Here is a 19,605-nt window from a genome sequence, read left to right as displayed (position 1 = left end):
TTAACTATCATCATTCATCTTACAACTTATCATCATAATATCATAAATGATGTATCAACTTAAAACACAAATTTATCATCAATACAATCATAACACAACGTAAAACATCATACTATTTAAGCAACTTACTATTGAATTTATTGTTGAGATTGTTGAAGTTATGGAAATTGTTGAGTTAATTACTGAGTAAATTATTGAAGCCCCTCATAAAGATCTTTATGAAGACTGAAGAAGTTTTAGTTTTGATGATGTTAGCATTAGATTTGTATAGATTTATTTAGATTTCTTCATTCATTTTTGTATTTCATGGCCTATGTTGAAAATGATATTGTATTGCTTGTTATTAGACTTAGGCTTGAGTGTGTTTGCTTATTATGATGAATTAATTTCAAAATTACATCTTATTTTATAAAGCATAAAACTCATATTTCAACTTAATGTTTCTCATTTCATGTGAAAACATAATGCAAGAGATTACAATATGTTTTGACATAAAATGAAACTTGGTTCATTCAAAAGAATTTGTGATTAAGTCAAGTAATAGATTACCATGTGAGGTAATAGATTACTAAAACTTAGTTTTTAAGTGGGATTCAACATCCTCTCTATGACAATTGATTACCTATTCATATAGTTGATTACCATGGTAACTTTTCAGTGAAACAAGTTGAAAATTCATTGAGATAATTGATTACCAACTTCAGTAATCGATTACCTCTGATGAAAAATGAGTTCTAAAGTTCCTGAAACACGAGATAATCGATTACCAGGATCAGTAATTGATTACCTCTAGTCTTGTTTCAACAAGTTTCAATTTCATTAAAAGTTGGTAATAGATTACCTAATATTGGTAATAGATTACTACTATTACGAGTTTTTAATGATAAAATCTTATTTGCTCTGTAAATATAACTCTTTTCAAAAGCTAAAAGAGATATGAAAAAGGATGACATATTTGATTAGAAAGATCAAAGAGTGAAAAAGAAAAAAAAAATTTCAAGAATCTAAAAATTATTTTTTAGTGAAGATCAAATATTTTTTAAAACAATCAAAAAGCAAAGAAAATTCAAGAAAGATATCACCTCGAAAGAAGTTCAAGAAATTAAAGATTGTTGAAAAATTCTTTATTGAAAATCAATCTACACATGAGGTGCATCAATTTTGATCTTTAACCTTTTGTTTGGATAGTAGGGTATGTTATGGCATGTGACTCTTTGAGATAAGGGTATCTCAAGAAAGAGTGAAAGAGAAATCTTGAGATAGGTTTTCTCAATGGATTCTTGAGGTGCAAGAATTCTACTGATTGTATAATCTTATGGGATCAAGATTAGGTGATTGTGTTTTTTGATTATAATATTGATTATAATAAATTTGATATACTTTGTATCTTGTTTGGTTTGTAATCTGAATGTGGTTAGTAAAAAGTTGTATAAGAAAGAAAGAAATTCTCAAGAGAGCAAGAAAGACCATTAGAAGTCTTCTAAGCAAAGAATCTATTTGAGCCCCCTTCTAGATTCATGTTCTACCCGGGACCAACACTTACAACAATAGAAAACTTGCAACATTAGGCAACTTATCACAATAGGCAACTTACAACATAATCATCAACATACAACATACCAATTTTCAACATATAGATTTCATTATCATATAACATCATCCATATAACTTATTCATCATCATTTATCCATAAAACAACTTAAACAACAAGTGTTCATCATACAACTCATTTATCATATAAGCAACCAGCTCAATTAGAGAAGAAAGTTATTAGACTAAGTTCCCAAGTTGAACGTAGAATCTCACGTTGAGGCTCAAGTTCCCAAAGAATCAAGTAAGAAATTTGCCATTTCTCATGTTAAGCGTGAAACTCGCACTTAGACCCGACCTTCCAAAGGCACACCTAAGTTCTTAAGCTAAATGTGAAACTCACACTTAGCCTCGGTCTTCCAGAGGCACATCCAAGTCCTTAGACTAAGCATGAAACTCATGCTTAACCTTAGAAACTCATAAAATCATGCATAGTTGAAGAACAACCCAACATATATGAACACCACCCAATTAATCTCCAAAATTCTCTAAACTTATGCAATAATGAATGCACACAACCTTAGAATCTTCCAATTATAACAACATGCTACTTAGAAATCGAAGAAAAAGAGACATCCAACACCAAATCATCAACCAATGTATCAATCTTTCTCCCTTCATCAAGAACACCAAAAATTCATATTTCAACAAGCAAGGCACTCCTAAATTGATCCCCATAGCTATGAATCTCAAAGATTCCATCAATATTAAGTTCATAAATCACTCAAAAGCTCAACATTTCAACTAAAGCAAGAATTCTAGCTTCCATTACCTCGTATTTGAAGAGAATGAGGATGAAGGAAGAAGAAACCAAACTTCGTGAAATGCTACACAAAACCATCACTACTCAAATCTCAGCCTTCCGAGCCTTGAATCTTAGTACCACTACTACATCTAAGCTTCGGAGGGGGATCATTGGACTCTAAAGGGGTCTCAAAGAAGAAGAGATTCTCTCACTTTCCAGAGCTCCTCTCTTTAACTTCTCTCTACGATTCTAGAGTTATGAACTTATGAAGTTCATTGCTCAAAATTCACCTTATATACCACAACCCTCCCTAGGCCAACTCTCACACACTTAAGTTATTATATCCTTTATAACTTAAGTTTAGAATTATCAAAACTCTAACTTCCACCTAACCAAAGCTACAACAACAAAATAATATGAAATACAATACTTATATTTGTAACGATAACCATATTTAAGAAAACATGGTGTTACACATAAAAGTGGTCTTGAGTTTGATGAAACATAGTCTAATACATCATACTCTAAATCTAAGACTATTCTTTGTAACATCTATGAAAAGAATAATTATCCCCTAGTAAATGCAAAAGCGAACAAAAATAGAGAAATAAGTCTAAGGTCAAGGGTACTAACAAAAAAAGACCAAAAAATATTTGGATATCAAAATCTCAAATAATCTCTGTTGCAAATATCTTTGGTGAAAAAAATAAGGATTCGCATTGGTACATGGACAATGACATTAAAGATAATGAGGTTAGTAGTGATGGTTACAAATCCATATAACACCATTAAAATTGGAATTCAATTGTGAGAACAATAATGATCATATAAATAAGAGAATAAAAATAAAATATGATAAGAGCATAATAAATTTTTCTCTCTTTCGAAAGCTCTTGATCCTATTATAGTATTATGTTCTCAGTAGCATGTGTTTAAGCAAGTATGCTCTGTGCTCGCCTCTTCAAGAGAATCTTGTACAACAGAACGCTATGAACCATTGATCCAGTGTTTTCCGGTCCTTAGGATTTATGATAAATTTGACTGATATAAGACAAAGGCTGAAAAGAGTAGGCGAGGGATGCCGAAAAAGTAAGCAAGGTCTTATTTAGTGGAAATTGATTCATAAGTCTTTAACAAATAAAAAAAACATTATTATATTATAATAACATTATACTTTGTCCAAAAAAAACTTATTATATTATATATTCAACATTTAATATATATCAATAAGTTATTATATATTATATTTACATAATAAAATTTTTTTTTATTAAAATTACGTAAAATATTTTTAAAAAATGAGTATTAAATTAATTTTATAAATTTTTCATATGCAAAAAGATATAACTTTAACTATATTACATAATTTTTTTTAATTTGGATAGTTACTTCTGTTAAAATTATATGATATTTTTAAAATTATAATTTTCAAATATTTATCTAAAAATTATTTAAATAATACATTTTTTTTAATATTTTGGTTAATAATATATTTTATATTTACACATCAAAATTATTATAATTATATTATATGCTTCCTCAAATTCTTATAATTAGATAATGTTAATTAAATCAAACGAATTAACACAAATGATTATGTTAATTGATTTTATTAAGTTTATAAAAAAAATAATGAGTTACCAATTTTATCATTAAATTTTTATAAGAGATGAAGATATTATCCATATAAAAGCTTATGCACCAATACCAATAAAAATGATAGATAATAATTTTAAAAAAATTAAAAAAGTAAAAGAAACTCATACTCTCAAAATCTTTAATAAAAATTTAAAAATAAAAAAATAAAATTAATGTTCAAAAGAAATTATAAAAGATCTTATAAAAAAGACCTTACAATTCTTTATAATAAGAACCAACCAAAGGTAGCATAAAATAAAATATTGAATATAAATATATAATATTTTAACTAAAATAAATATTTATAATATAATACATATTTCTATATATTTTATAAATAATATTTAATATAATGCTATATTTATTATAGTTTTTATTTTATATAATAATAATGGAAAGAGATTCGTTTAATCTAGAAATCTATCTAGACTTACTCTATCTAATAACTTATATTCTACACCAAATGTCAACGATATAAAATCTATAAATCATTTAATATTTAAAAATTATTTATTATTTTATTGATCAAATCCATTGATCAAATCTACAAATTTTTAAAATATTTAAAAATTATTTAATATTTCATTTCATTACTTCAAATTAATGAACAGTCATAATATCATTTAATATATGCATTAAGAACTTCAACTTCAACGATTAAATCGTTGAAATTATATGCAAAACATGAATTATTAAATAAAATAAATCTAGATAATCTTACTCTTAGAGTAAAAGATCTCTCCTCAATAATAATATATCATAATATAATATAGAAAAGATAGATCTTATCCTATGGAGTTGCTTCAACTCAACTACTCCTCCAAATAAAAAGAAATATACTAGACCAATAGAATATAATAAATCTATCCGCAACAATCATCAGATTATAACAAGATATATTTTCGCCACCAGACGGACATTAGCATTCTAATTAAACACAATTATATTGAGACAATACAAATTGACATATTTTTTATTATTTCATAAACTTGTAGAATATCACTTTCATTGTGTAAATTGAACAGGTCAAAAATATAAATATGGGTGGAATAAAAATAATTAAATATTCACATAAAACATAATCATATTAATAAATTACGAGATTATATTTTTATCAGGTAATATCTATTTATAACCAACCATGCGTTTCTTCTTACAACGATGCCAGTAACTGCAAGAGAATGACCAAGCTCGCCAATTTTTCTTCCCATTTGGAGGATAAATTTTATAAATGTTCAACGTCCGCAACATTAAAACAATCTAAGACATACTGTATAACAACGACAGCTTGGTACACCATTATATCGACATTAAGCAGAAGTTTCAATAATACCAAGCAATGCTGCATAAGGAAATTTGCTACTCGTCATCCTGAGGGTCAAAATCCTTAACCTTCACGTCTGCATCTTCTCCATACTGAATGCAGTTGTCAATTTGGGCCAGTACATATTGAATACTGTAGATGAGAACAATCCAATAATAAGTATAACAAAAAAATGACTTCACTTTTGAAGGTAGTGTTTAACAAATGAAACAAAGGACATGAGACTGGACTTTAAAGACAACTATGAAGAGGTCATTCCTGTAGTTTACCAAAAGATTAATTTGGTTATTGAAGTGGGAACAGGATTGACCAAAATCAACGTGATAAGTCATAACTTCCAAATTAATGAACAGAAGCCCACTTTATAGCCTAAGTGAAAATAATTCAAGAATGAGCACTTATCAAGTCCTACATAACATAAGAGGAATGACACAAGCTGCATCCAAGGTTAAACAAAAGGTTAAAGTTGCCTCATTCAATACAATACCCAAAACCTATTTTGAGCATGTTTGGGAAGATTATAATCCAACATTTCAACTGTTTTTTGGGTGAAAAAACTGTACATTTAAGACTGAAGGTTTAACTTTGTAAACAACTTTTTTCTCGGAAAACTAAGTTGTTTTCATGAAGCCGAAAGTTTGAAGCTTATAATTATTTCTCAGTAATTTTTATCTTCCTTAAAAGATGAATTAGTGCACAGAAACTGGTTTATTTATCTTTTTTTCGTATTCAAACAAAATTCAACATCTCAAAAACACTTTTCAACAATTTTATCCAAACAAAAATTCATTATGATTATAGTCAATAATAATAACAATTATCAATTATACATATATTGATTATTGGAATAATCTAATTTTCAGTTTTCACAACTTTCCCAAACATGCTCTTTATCTAGTAAGAACCAGGAAATAATCCGGTTGTTGCAGACTACTGTTCTACAACAGAGACAGCTAATGTAGCAAACTTTAACTATGGTTCAAGTTTGAATTCAAATTAACAAGAACTACATAATGTAACAAATTTGGCATGCTAATTCAAGAGCACAGCATAGTTCATATATCTCAGGAAGACAACAACTACAGCAATCATATTTTATTAAGCAATGACACCTGTATTCTCTCCCCCAACCCCCCCCACACCCACAGTATTCAGACTGTATATTCTACTTGTTTCCACCACTAAACTAGAGAGGCAAGCTCTTTCATGAAATCAAGTCAAAATGTATACAAAGCCCGTAACCAGTTATCAACACAGCCTCCAGTACACAAGCTACAAGAGTCATAATTTGAGTTCCATTGATAGAAATCAGTTCCTATATAATAAAATGGTGATTTGTATTGATTAAGAAAATAAGAAAGTACTAAAGTAACATAAAAACAATGTTTTCTCCCAGCCAAGGGTAAATCCTATGGTCCCAGCTATAAACTAAGAAACTGATAAAACATGTCCTCTCCTTCCCCCCACTATTTTCTTTGTATCATATCTATATCTTCTCTCTTTGTAACTTCCCTCCACTCACCTTTGCTCATGTAAATTACAATTAAGCTAAGTTTTGGCCTTAGCATTGTTTTTAAATAGCCGCTATGTGGCATTTTAAGACTATTGCATTGCGGAATTCCTTGAATCCACAATCATGACTCTGTCAACTATAGCAGCCACTATGGTGTCATGTTTCAGGCTTTCAGCATGTATCCTACATCCTCTAGTTATCTCTGCGGAGTCTCCAACTAATTGAACTTTTGAGTTAATCTTTTGCCCATTTTTATGCATTTTATTTTCATTTGCATACAACATTTTTATACATAGATAATTGATATATGTCATATATTTTAACTGCTAAGCAACTTCCACTATTTGCCTGAAACGCTATCCACTGTATGATATAGCAGATTATTGACTTTCTGCCATTTTCCACAATTTGCAATTGATATCACTGGGCCTTAGGCATATAGGTATAATGGTATATTGTAGATCCTTTTTGGGCCCCTGAGCCTACTGTGTGTCCATGGTACCATCATCAACTTTAATAGTTTAAGTTCTGCCATTTTTTTCTTTTTTTGGTAAAAATAATGTATGTTTGTTTCAGTTCATATAATTCAATTTTGATATTTCAACATCATCAATGTCAAATACGTAATATCAATCTATGACACAGCCACATGCAAAATTATATCCCTTTTATGCTAACAGTATAAGATTCTTCGATAAATGTACAGGTAGCTACGATATGCAAGGAAAAGATAGAGAGGAGTGTACCTTTTTTCCTTCCTGAGGTCTAGTGGTATGAAACTCACCATGCTGTAGTTATTCACCTGTTCAGAAGGAATGCATAAATAAATCAACTGCTGGAACCAAAATAAAGTGACAGAGTTTAATCAACATTTCTATGAAAACTCAGTGGTAAGAGAATAATCAGAATGGCTGACCCACAGAGATGTGAGAATGAGTTGAACGGAACCTACATTCCTTAATTATTTTAGATGACAGACACTGACCCAAAGCGGATGCAAATTTTATATTTATTTTGAAGAAGTGATGATGATCAAATATATATAAAATAGTCACATGATGTGAGGAGCAAATGTGAAAATCATGGGTAAAATAATAGCACTCAGCTAAAATATCATTTTAAAGAAAAAAATTGTCTCCCCTGGTTATCTTGCTCAGAAAGCAACCAACCAACATTTGTTGTTGCTAAACATCACCCAAGTAATATTTTTATAAAAAAAGAAAGAATCAACTAAATTGTTTATTAGACCATTATCTACAAAAATCAACAATACTTCAGTGAGTTCAGTCTATAACAATTCTAATAAAATTGCTATATAAGTTCCCTGATAGTAGTCTCACATTCTACAACACCCCATTCCCGTGTATGACTATAGTGTAAATTGCTATTGAATTGTAAAAGTTTATTATGACATGGCAAATAACCTGGACATTAATAATGGTTTAACATTGAAAACCAACATGTACATAATTTTAACTTAATTTATAATATTATTGGGAAAGACGGAAAAAAGCACAACTTAAAAAAAATCAAATGATACCCACCAACTCAATTAAAGCTTTATTCAGCTTTGCATACTGAGGACCCATCCGTTGATTCAATTCAGACAGTAAAAAGGTGGGCTCTGGATCCAAAAATCTAGGAGCAAAAATATATTAGAATTTAAACAAATGAAATGATGTAAACAAATTTGGAAAAGAAATTTTAGTAAAAGTGATTACTCTTCAAGATCTTTTTTGTTTGTCACAAGGTCCATCTTTGAGAGGATATTAACATGAGGTAGTTCAAGTTGAACCATAGCAGAAAGGCATGCCATGCAACCACTTATGAATTTGGTCACATCTGTCATGAACTGGAAGATTTTAAAATTATTAAGAGTCGACAATGATAATAATACAAATATGCAATAACTGGAAGTCTACACTCTAAAGAAATATGAGGGAACCAATAGCTTAAAAGGAAAATGATTTCAGAAAACTACCACAAACCTGTGAATCAAGTAAGTAAACAGCACAAACATTAAAATTTTTCCGTTTCAAATGTTCCACAAAATTCTTAAGTACTGGCACATGTGAATAAAGTTCTATCTGACCTGCAAAACATTACAAAGTAGAGTTGATTGATCATAATTTGTTAGGTTAGTTGCAACCATCAAAATTTATAAACAATTTTAAGATAATCTTCAACATTACAGAAACTGGTCATATGACTGTTTGGTTCTAAAAGGAAAATTTTTACTAGTTCATTATACAACCCATTCTGATTTTGTGGCCACACTCATGATTGCATTTTATATTTTATAATTATAACAATATTATCGCCTCACAATCACAATATTCTCCAAATGTGAAACTTTTTTCCAATGCTAAAACATATATACATATAATAAAACAAAATAGGTAGAGAGAAGAACACGAATACCAGGGCAGTCAAAAACCAAGTAATCATCATCTAAATAATTGTCCAGTTCCTCAGTGAGCCAATCATCTAGGTTATCTTCAAGGTGTCTAAATATGATTATTAAGGAAACAAATTTTTAAATCAAATTTTAAAAACAGAAAATAACTAGCATAGGGAGATAAAGGGGAAAAGGAGAAACAGTGAAACAAAAAAAAATGTACTGGTAATAATCATAATCTCTACTTAAGACAGCCTGAAAAAAACAAACAAGAATCACTGTTTCACAGAAGGTTGTGGAGAAGATAGAGAACAGCCCTTCAAAAAGCCATAGAACATAGACAGAAAAAGAAAAAATCTAAGAAAGAAAAGGATACTCCATGCAGTAGACAAGACCGCCATTTGGACCCAATCCAAGTTCCTCCATAACATCATCCAGGGAAATCAGTTCCCTTATATCTGCAAGCATCTCAGCCAAAAATAAAAGTCAGGCTCCAAAAATCACAAATTCGAAACCCGCATAAGAAATAACCACATAACACACATTCTACATACCCATTGCAACGGGATAGTCAAAATTTTCAGCAGCAGGATCAAGGTTCACCACATTTATTGTGCGACGCGCAGCCACACAGTGTTCGTACAAACTCGAGCAATACGTAGACTGATAGCAAAAGGCAAAACACACACATTAATAAGCATCTCAACATTCAGTTTTCAGGGGAGGGGGCAGCTTTGCAAACAAAGCATGCACCAAGTACACACATATCAAGGTTCCAAACTGTGGCTAGTAACCGCTATAGCAGCAAGAACTCTCTAAACCGCAATTGCAGCCACATTTATCAGCAAGTTTTTGCAATTTCCAAAATTCATTGCAATGCAACCGCAATTCAAAACCATGATACGTAATTTAACACGGAAAATGAGGCAAAAACAATAAAATTACCTTGCCACTACCAGCAGGACCAATTACAAGTTGTGCATAACCCATGGCAACGTTATCGAATTGCAAGGTTTCAGAAAGTGCAGAGGTAATTTACGGCTCGAAAGGAGGCAAGAACTGCAACAGTAACATAAGCAGTGCACCAAACCGCCACGGCCAACAACAAAGTCATGACATCAGTGTAGGCCATAAACGACACAGTACTACAAAACCTGAACATTAGCAAATATCAAACCCAAAAAAATGAAAAATAGAAAATAAAACGCTTCATTCCCATTTTTTATTGTCACTGTTTATGCAATGCAAATTGGCAAGTTTGGGGGTTTTCTTGTCAATTGCACAGAAGCCAAATTAGAATAACGAAAAACGCAAGCAAGTGGGTCAATGAATTTTGATCATGGTAGTGAAGAGAGAGAGAGAGAGAGAGAGAGAGAGAGAGAGAGAGAGAGAGAGAGAGAGAGGGCTAAAGTCACCGTCACGAACGGACCTGTGAGCTGCGTCGGTGAGTGTTTCAGTGTTGAACGAGTTAGGGTTGGATTGTTTGAAGAAGGAGCGAACTGTAAAGAAAAACGCGGAATGAAAGGTCTCCGGGCTTCAAAAAGGTTGCGGAGATCGTACTCGTACATATGTATACAAAATGTCGTTAACTTTTTTGATCATGTTTTTTTTTTTTTAATACATAAAAAAATATATATCAATAGACGTCTTTTACTTTAATTCATTTCCACGGAAAATAACAATGAAAAATAACATAAAAGTTAATGAAAATTAATATTTTTTAAAAGAAAAAAAAATCCCAAAGATGAATGGCATGTTGAATAGGGTTGAAAAATTAGATTGAAAATAAATAAGTATATAGAAAAGAGAGAAATAAATAAGAGATAATATAAAATTTTTGATTTAAAAGAAATAATAATGTTTAGTTTACTAAAGGTCATTGGCAAGTGTTTATTAATCAAAGATTGATGTTTTATTTTTGAGTTGAATATGTTGCGATCGAAAATATACTTTGTAGGTATTAATGCAAAAAATAATACTCTTTCATCTAAACTAATTATAATCATTGATGAAAATCATTGAAAAGATAGTTGATGTTTTCTTTCACTGGTCTCTTTGTTGAGACCAATCTTCTTTCATGGATGAAACAAGCTTTAAAAACTAAAAATGATGGAGAGATTTAAAGGATGGGTGTGTCACTTTCTTTAGGAGAGAGATAACCAAGAGGTAATGATCTTGTCACAAGGAGAAATTCTTTAATAAAATATCTTAAGGAAAGATTTATCCAAAGTGGAAAACTAAGGCTTTTAGAAGACAAAACTCAAAGGTTCATTCTTATATACCATCAAAAGTAATTTGGTCAATACAAGAAAAAGCTATATATAGAATTTGGCTAGCTCATGGTGCCAACTCGACGAATGGTTAAATGTAACTAAGGTTAATTGTCTTGCACTTAGTCTAACAACTCTAGTTACATGTTTGGAAGCTTATGGTGTTAAGTCAAACGAAGAAATTCCCAAAAAGGTTTTGAGTGAGACAAATATAATATATGTTGTTATCTCTAACAAGTGAGTTAGTGTTTCAGAAAGACATAAGAACAGGTAAAATGACAAAGAGGCACAAGCATCAGATGATATAAGACGAAAGGCCAACATAAGCACTCAACAAGCCAAATCAAGAACAAGACCATGCCAAACACAATCTAAGGCAGCACATAAAGACTCATACGAAAGATGGTCAACGACCAAGAAGAAACTTCAGAAGAAATGGAAAGCTTGACCATATACCGGGTTGACCAAGACAAAAGGAAAAGTCATAATGTTGATCAGACAAAGGTCAAAGTATTGAACTAAATGTCGACTATCAGACGCAGACGAAGAATGACACATAATCACTTGAGAAATCATGGGTCAAAAGAAAATTTGAATATCGTCCACACTCACAGGAGAACACACGAAGTTATCAGAATTGTAAGAAGAAAAGAAGAAAGGAGAAAATCAAGCGCAGAACTAGAAGCATGCATGTGTCAGAAAAAGTACATTACTTTTTCAGACAAGGACAAAACTTCACAGCTATGAGACTAGAAAAGGACAAAAAGGTTCCTAAGTCTCTGCTAAACTTAGACACTGCTGCTACCAAGACAAAGATCACTTCACGCAAGGTCTATCACAAGAAGCAACATTTAATGCAAGAATCTGAGCATTAAATGACAAAATCAAATGGGTCGTGAACGACTATGTCTACTTCAACGGACACTTGCAACGGGCAGATTTCCACTAGACTATATATATATATATCACTACTTCAAACCTTAAAATGTTGGCTTTTCAATTGGAAGAAAAAGAGTGATATCAATCCCACGAGATAGAGACCAGAGATGAGTATACATAGTCATATGTACAATGTAATATTGTATTTTTATCTCTATAGACTAAGGTGTTCGAAATGTCATTAATGGACTAAACCTCTGAGAGTGTCGTAAACCTATATATCCTCTCCATGAGAGTAACTCAAACACTCAAACAGAAGTCTCTATAAGACTAAGGTAGAAAACCTTAGAAAGTGTAGATCCTATATGTATCCTCTCTGTGAGAGTAACCAAAACACTCAAACCTGATTATACATCTATCATTTGTAGAGCCTGAAGAGGCTAGGGAAATAATACTTGTAAAGCCCAGAGGGGCTTGTCAAAGAATACTCATTGCTAGCCAGAAGTGGCTGAGAAGAATATACTAGCGCTGGAAAGTTAAGCTGGCAGGCCAGGAGTGATCGAGAATACTTGGAGAACCAGAAGTGGTTTAAGAATACTAGCGTTGGTGAGTGAAGTCGACGAGCCAGGAGTGGTCGAGAATACTTGGAGAACCAGAAGTGGTTTAAGAATACTAGCATTGGTAAGTGAAGCCAACGGGCCAGGAGTGGTCGAGAATACTCAGGGCCAGGAGTGGTCGAGAATACTCAAATGTTCTTCATTTCATATCTAGTCAAACCCTTCAAGTTGAAGGAGACTGGACGTAGCTCAGTTGAGCAAACCAGTATAAAAGTGATTGCACTACTCTATCTATATTACAGATGCAGATTATTTTCAATTGTCAAATCACAATTATTCTTCGTCTACTATATATTCTTCATTAAAACCATTTTTCGAACGAAGACGCAAATTCTGTTTAACAAACATATTAGACTGAAAATCTTTATCCTCTACTTATCTTTAAATGCAACTATCTTGAAAAGGAAAATGTTAGAACTTCATTATTATCATCATAAAACATTTTTCTCAGTAGACGATGAATCCTTCAAATGCAATGACATTCAAAAGTGCGTTAGACAAAGAGCATTACTCTTGCGAAAATGTTTATAAAATTCCTTCGTACTAACACACATATATTCAACCCCCTCTCCTTCTATGTGTTTTTCATGTCTAACTTCATATGGAGCAAGCCAAGCTAACCTAGATTTAAAATAAGCCTAGGTTAGATTAACTATAAGTACCAAACCTAATCATTACACCTAACAAACTAATCATTATTTTCCTACAAGTTATTTAGATGTCACTGTGATAAGCCATGTGACTAATTAACCACTTGGATGGCCTAATTATTTTGGTTTAGATGTCCAAACCACTTGCTTGTGCAAGTGGGCATCCAAGCCTATAGCCCAATTAAAATTTGGGTCATCCAAGCTTATTAAGTCCAACATGTCTTTAGCTAGTTACACCTCCTTTAAACTACTAATTACATTCTCAAATTAAAAATAATACAAGAACGAAAATTTCTCTACTACTTGACCAAAATACAAGGTCAAAAATAAAAGAAATATTTATAAGGAAAAATATACACAAATAAGATAAAGCAAGCTACTATAAGAAACCCAAAGCTCAATAAGAGCTTGCCTTCTTTCTTCAAGTCTAGCTCACTCCTCTTGATCTCTTTAAGATTAAGCCCCTAAGCATGATTTCATTAATCACCTAAGAAGTCTTTGTAAAAACTGCCACATGTAGATGCTAGTTGGGACCAAATTGATGAGTAACAAACAAGGAATTATAGGGCTTTACTAAGACTTTGTTGTAATGAGATTTAGTTTTTACACCATAACAAATCCCTAACTAATAGGATGCTAACCTAATTAGCAATCTACATGGCCTTTACCCTAGAGCCAACATGGGGATCAAGTTTCAGCCAATCTGAAACAACATGGTCCAATATGTTGATGACTTCATGCCTAAGGGTCAAGTTCAAAAGAAATCAAGAGGAGTGGGCTAGACTTGAAAGAAGAAGGCCCATGCTCTTATTGAGCTTTAGGTCACTTATAGTAGTTTACTTTCTCTTATTTTCATATTTTTCATTGTAAATATTTTCTTGATTTTAACCTTATATTTTTTTGGTCAATTAGTATAGGAAATTACTTTTTTTTTTGTAATTTTATTTTTTAGAGGTGTAAATAGTATTTTAGGAGGGTGTAATTAGAAAATGATATATGGATATATTAGGCTTGAATGGCCCATGAGAACACATCTTGAATGCATGGCCATTAAGATGGGACATCCACTTGAGGGGCACAAGAGTTTGGACATCCACTTGAGGGGGTGACAAGGTGTCTCATGGTCATTCAAACTCTAACAAAGTCATATGATTTTCTCTAGTCACACTTTTAACACCTTGCCATGTGGCAAACCTCCATTGGCTTTTCTAGATTTCTGAAGTTGGCATGAGTCACGCTTCTTATGCATTGCCATGTAGCAAGATTTTATTGGCTGTTCTAGATCTAGGATAGTGACATTTTAGAAGCAAAATTCAAATTTTAAAATGTAACTAGAGTTAGTCTTCCTCAATACAAGTTAACCTAATCTTGGTTACACTTAACCATGGTTAGCCTAACTTGCACCACAAGCTAATAAACTCTATATATAGGACTCTCCTTATATCTAGATGTCACTTTTGAGTTGTGGAGAAATAAAATTCAAATTTCTCTCTCAAAAACATCTAATTCTCTCTTTGGAAACACTTCTTCTTATGAATTTTTATCAAAAAATTCCTCATTGTAACAAGTTTTTCACCTATTGCTTATTTTCTAGTTGAAGTAGCACATCATTTTCTCTTCTTCTCCACCATTTTCATTTTGATTACAAGTTATGAACCCATAGACAAAGATTGAGAGCTTCAATGGAGTTAGTTGAAGAGAAACACCAAGCCTCTCCTCCACTAGTTTCATCATATGGGGGATTTTACAAGGCACAACATCATTTATATGAACAAATAAATTCTATAAAGAAACAAATGGCTTGTGAAGTTAGACGAAAAACACATAAAAGGGGGATTGAATATGTGTGTGTGTGAATGAAGAAACTTTAAAACCATTTTCCCAGAGAGATCCTTTTTCGTCCAATAAAAGTTATTTTGAATATTTAAAGACTGTGCAAGATTGGCTTAACAAAAGGTTTTCCATCTGAAAGTTTATCGTCTACACAAGGAAAATGTTTCTTAAGAAATATTCAGTTAAGCACGTGTATTTTACGACTGAAAAGAGTCATTGCGAAGAATAAGCATTGGACGAAGTTTTCAATATGATTTATCAATTAAGAAAAATTTTGTCTGAAACGTAAATAAACAATGCAAGGATTTTTATACTGATTTGCTCAGATTGAGCTACGTCCAGTCTCCTTTAATTGAAGGGTTCCACTAGATATTCAATGAAGTACAAGTATTATCACCACTTCTGGTTTGCCAAGTATTATCGACCACTTCTGGCTCACCAACTTCACTCGTCAACGCTAGTATTCTTTGTTCAGCCTCTTCAGGCTCGTAGAGAGTATTCTCGACCACTCCTGGTCCCGAGTATTATCAACTACTCCTGGTTCGCCAACTTCACTCATTGGTGCTTGTACTATTTGTTTAGCCTCTTCACGCTCGTAGTGAGTATTCTCGACCACTCTTGGTCCCGAGTATTCTCAACCACTCTTGGTTGGCTAACTTCATTCATTAGCTCTAGTATTCTTTGTTCAACCTCTTCAAGCTCTCAGCGAGTATTCTCGACCACTCTTGGCCTGCTAACTTCACTCATTAGCGCTAGTATTCTTTGTTTAACCTCTTCACGCTCGTAGTGAGCATTCTTTGACAAGTCTCTCCAGGCTTTTACAAGTATTCTTTTCCTAGCCTCTTCAGGCTTTACAAATGATAGATAGTTTTGGTTTTGAGTGTGTGGTTTACTCTCAGAGAGAGGATACAAAGATTTTATACACTCACTAAGGTTCATGTTCCTAAGTTACACTTAGAACTCCTCAGTCTACAAAGATAATTACAATAATGTACATTTGACTCTATAAGCTTTGTCTCTGGTTTCATTGCTTCATGGGCTTGATATCACTCTTCGCCAGCCTTTCTAGGTTTGAAGTCATGACATATATATAGGCTTGTAAAATTTGCCCGTTGCAAATGTCCGTTGAACCAGGATGTAGTCGTTCATGACTTGGTCGATCTTCTCATTTAATGCATTAGATCTTGTATTAAATGTTGCTTCCTGTTTATAGACATTGCATGAAGTCTTCTATGTTTGTTAGCTACAGTGTCTGACTTTAACTAAGACCTAGGAACTCTTTGTCCTTTTCCGCTCACTACAGAGGCGTTGTCCTTATTTGAAAAAGTAATGTACTTTTTCTAGCACATGCATGCTTTTACTTTTGCGCTTGCTTTCCTTCTTTTTCTTTTCTTCTTTTCATCGTGCGATCATGTTGAGAGCTTTTGTATGATTGTATACGATGCTTGAGTTGTCCCTTGAGACTTGATTCTTCAAATGCCTGCATGGCAGTCTTCGTCTGCGTCTAATAGTCCATGTGCATCTCAAGCCTTGATCTTCGTCTAAGCATTTGTCATTAATGTTTTGACTTTCTTTGGTCTGGTCAACATTGTAGATGGACAAACTTTGTTTTTGTCTAGAATTCTTTTTAGTCTATGTTGTCCTTTGTCTGATATGTAGTTGACTTCCTTCTGATCTTTGACCAACCTTCGTCTGAGTTCTTATGTTGCGCTCTAGGTTTTCCTTGACACACCTTCATCTGATATTTGATTTATCATCATCTGGCGCTCATGTCTTACTCTATCTATCATTTGACTTACTTTGTCTAATCCTCGTGATCTGCTTTACTTTGACTAATCTTCGTCTTGTACTTGAAGAAGTTTCGTCTGTGGTCTGTATCATCTAAAGCTTGATCATTTTTCTTCTTGTGCTAGGCTTGACTTCATTTGACCTTTCCATCTGATGCTTGAAGCTTTTACTCTCACTACTACAAAATCACTGTTTAACATTGCTATATTTACATCGGTTCTAGTAGAACCGATGTAAATGATAAACGCGATGGCATACTTGTAAATAAATACAAAATACAAACATATTTACATCGGTTGGAAGGAGAAACGATGTAAATATGAGCAATTCTACATCGGTTTTATTATTGACCGATGTAGAAATGAAATCTGGGGGTTGTTCTACATCGGTTTTGCTTATGATCGATGTAGAATTAAGACCCTAATATTCACCCTGCGAAGGCTGTGAAGGCACACTACCCTATCACTCATCAGCAACGTTCCCAGCCGTCGCGAGCAACGACGAAGACCTTAACTCCGTTGATCACCATCGACTGACCAAGCCATTTTGGGTTTCATGTCGCTGGCGGTGGAGCCTTTGGGTTGCATGGTGGGGGGGAGTGAAGACGCTCTGGGGGATTGTAAAGTTTATACTCGCGATTGGGTTCGCAATGACGTTGGTTATCACCAAAGTGGCAGAGTACCAACGGCGGTTGAACCTCGCCATCGTCGAACACCCAAAATCAGCTTTCAAAATCACTTTTCACCCAAAACCAACAACTCCCGATCTATAGCCTCCTCTCTTCAACGGTTGGGTGCTCTTTAAGGTTGTGGGCCTTGGGTATTGTTGCATGGGCTTCAGCAGTTCACTATAAAAGGAAAAGAGGAAGGGGTAAAGGCCCAAAAAAGACAGAGGCATAAACGGAGGTTTTGTTTTCTGTCTCCACCTATATCAACTTATTGTCGTAGCTGTGTTTTTCTCTTCTTCAGCACATTGCATAACAGCGTCAATGGTGAAACACTATAGACCCCCAGTGAGTACACAACATGCTTTTCCAATTCTATGTTGAATCCTTGTAACCTTCTTTTTATTTTAGGTTTTTTGTTTTTGTCTTTTGGTTGGTACCTGTGATTATTTGTTGGATGTGAGAAAATTTGGAATACTAATGTTTCAGCTGCTTCTATTCATTTGGAATAATGAATTAGAGGGAAAAAATTGAATTTTTTTAGCAGAAAGTTAATCCTTTTCTCTATATTCATTATTATGCCTGTAGTTATTGAATTTTTAAGTGCTTTAAAAGCTTGTTTTTGTTGTTGTTTTGTGTTTTCAGGGGAAGAAAAAAGAGGGAAATGATGCTAAGTTTGTCATTAGGTCACAAGCGCTCAAGCAACTTCAAATTAGTCTACCCCTTTTCAGGTATCACTCTGAATGAAACACATGATCATATATAAATCAATTTAAGGTAGTTGGTTCAACTCTGTACTTGAATACATTGGATGAAAAGGATGGTGCCTTTAGTTTAAAGTCACTTGTTTGTTTCATTTATAGCTTTTGTCATTACTGAATTGATGTTGTTTGGAAATTGCATGTTTTTGTGACTCTGAAACGTTTTGGAAACAAAAGTTTGGTAAAGTGACTTTGATTCTAATATTTGTTTTTTCAAATTTTAGGAAACTATGCATTTTGAAAGGTGTAACTCCTCGGGAGCCGAAGAAAAAGTTCAAGGGAACTCATCAGACTTATTACCATGTGAAGGATATTACCTTTCTTCATCATGAGCCTTTGGTTGAAATACATAGAGCAATAAGAGTGCATGAGGGAAAAATAAAGAAGGCAGAGGCTAAGAAAAATCATGAACGTGCAAACAGGTTGCGGGAGAAAACACCCAAACCCAAGATAGATAGGATTATTCGGCAGAGGTTCGTTTGGTTTTGTTGATTTCAATTTATGTTGTGGAACTATTTATGAATTTCCAATTTAATTGATTATTCTTTGAATTTATAGGTACCCGAGATTTGTGGATGCACTTGGAGAATTGGATGACTACCTTACAATGGTGCACCTTTTTGCAGCATTACCTGTATCAGAGAGTAAAAAAATTGAAATGGAGAGTGTCCACAAATGTCGAAGGTATATACATGGAATTTGAATAACTTTGGATTCATATGTAATGAGGAAATTAGCCTTTGCGACTTTATTCCTATGAAAACAAGGAGTTAAGGACATGGGGAATAAATTATGGTTAAATCTCATTTGTATTTTCTTGAATTTTCTTTTTGTAAAATATGAAATTTTCATGCCGATATTATGATTTTAATCATATATATTTATTGTTATTTGTTTGCTAGATTGGAACATGAATGGCAAGCATTCATATCACG

The 19,605-nt window shown here is 32.9% G+C and overlaps 1 protein-coding gene and 1 long non-coding RNA gene across 4 annotated transcripts; one reads left to right on the top strand and one right to left on the bottom strand.

Moving 5' to 3' along the window:
• Positions 1–5,060: 5,060 nt before the first annotated feature.
• LOC145954201 (GPN-loop GTPase 3-like) lies at positions 5,061–10,793 on the bottom strand. Of its 3 annotated transcripts, none has more exons than XM_083068012.1 (10): positions 10,638–10,793; positions 10,154–10,362; positions 9,763–9,871; positions 9,585–9,666; positions 9,232–9,317; positions 8,799–8,902; positions 8,532–8,662; positions 8,355–8,448; positions 7,557–7,612; positions 5,061–5,429 (listed from the first exon to the last, which is right to left on the bottom strand). In XM_083068012.1, exons 2-10 carry the CDS (start codon positions 10,196–10,198, stop codon positions 5,333–5,335), a joined length of 804 nt encoding a protein of 267 aa, XP_082924138.1. In that variant the 5' UTR covers positions 10,199–10,362; positions 10,638–10,793; the 3' UTR covers positions 5,061–5,332. The 3 variants fall into 3 exon arrangements, with proteins under 3 accessions (XP_082924138.1, XP_082924139.1, XP_082924140.1); XM_083068013.1 differs by having other exon boundaries at positions 10,154–10,267; positions 10,638–10,792; XM_083068014.1 differs by having other exon boundaries at positions 10,154–10,353; positions 10,638–10,760.
• Positions 10,794–18,156: 7,363 nt separating this feature from the next.
• LOC145955265 (uncharacterized) lies at positions 18,157–19,355 on the top strand. Its single transcript, XR_014431897.1, has 3 exons — positions 18,157–18,640; positions 18,895–19,143; positions 19,229–19,355. It is a non-coding gene; the product is annotated as an uncharacterized LOC145955265 (long non-coding RNA).
• The last annotated feature ends 250 nt before the right edge of the window (positions 19,356–19,605 follow it).

The sequence above is a fragment of the Cajanus cajan genome, chromosome 2, assembly GCF_000230855.2.
Source record: "Cajanus cajan strain Asha chromosome 2, NIPB_CcT2T_4, whole genome shotgun sequence".
NCBI lineage: Eukaryota > Viridiplantae > Streptophyta > Magnoliopsida > Fabales > Fabaceae > Cajanus > Cajanus cajan.
Note: the sequence above shows the minus strand (reverse complement) of the source record. Positions and strands in the feature narration are given on the sequence as shown.

Coding starts and splice junctions, on each gene's coding strand:
- LOC145954201 (XM_083068012.1), bottom strand. CDS start 10,198: ATGGGTTATGCACAACTTGTAATTGGTCCTGCTGGTAGTGGCAAG. Junction 9,318..9,584: donor GGTCTTGTCTACTGCATGGA/GTATCCTTTTCT, acceptor AATCATATTTAG/ACACCTTGAAGATAACCTAG. Junction 8,903..9,231: donor CTTGGTTTTTGACTGCCCTG/GTATTCGTGTTC, acceptor AATGTTTTGCAG/GTCAGATAGAACTTTATTCA.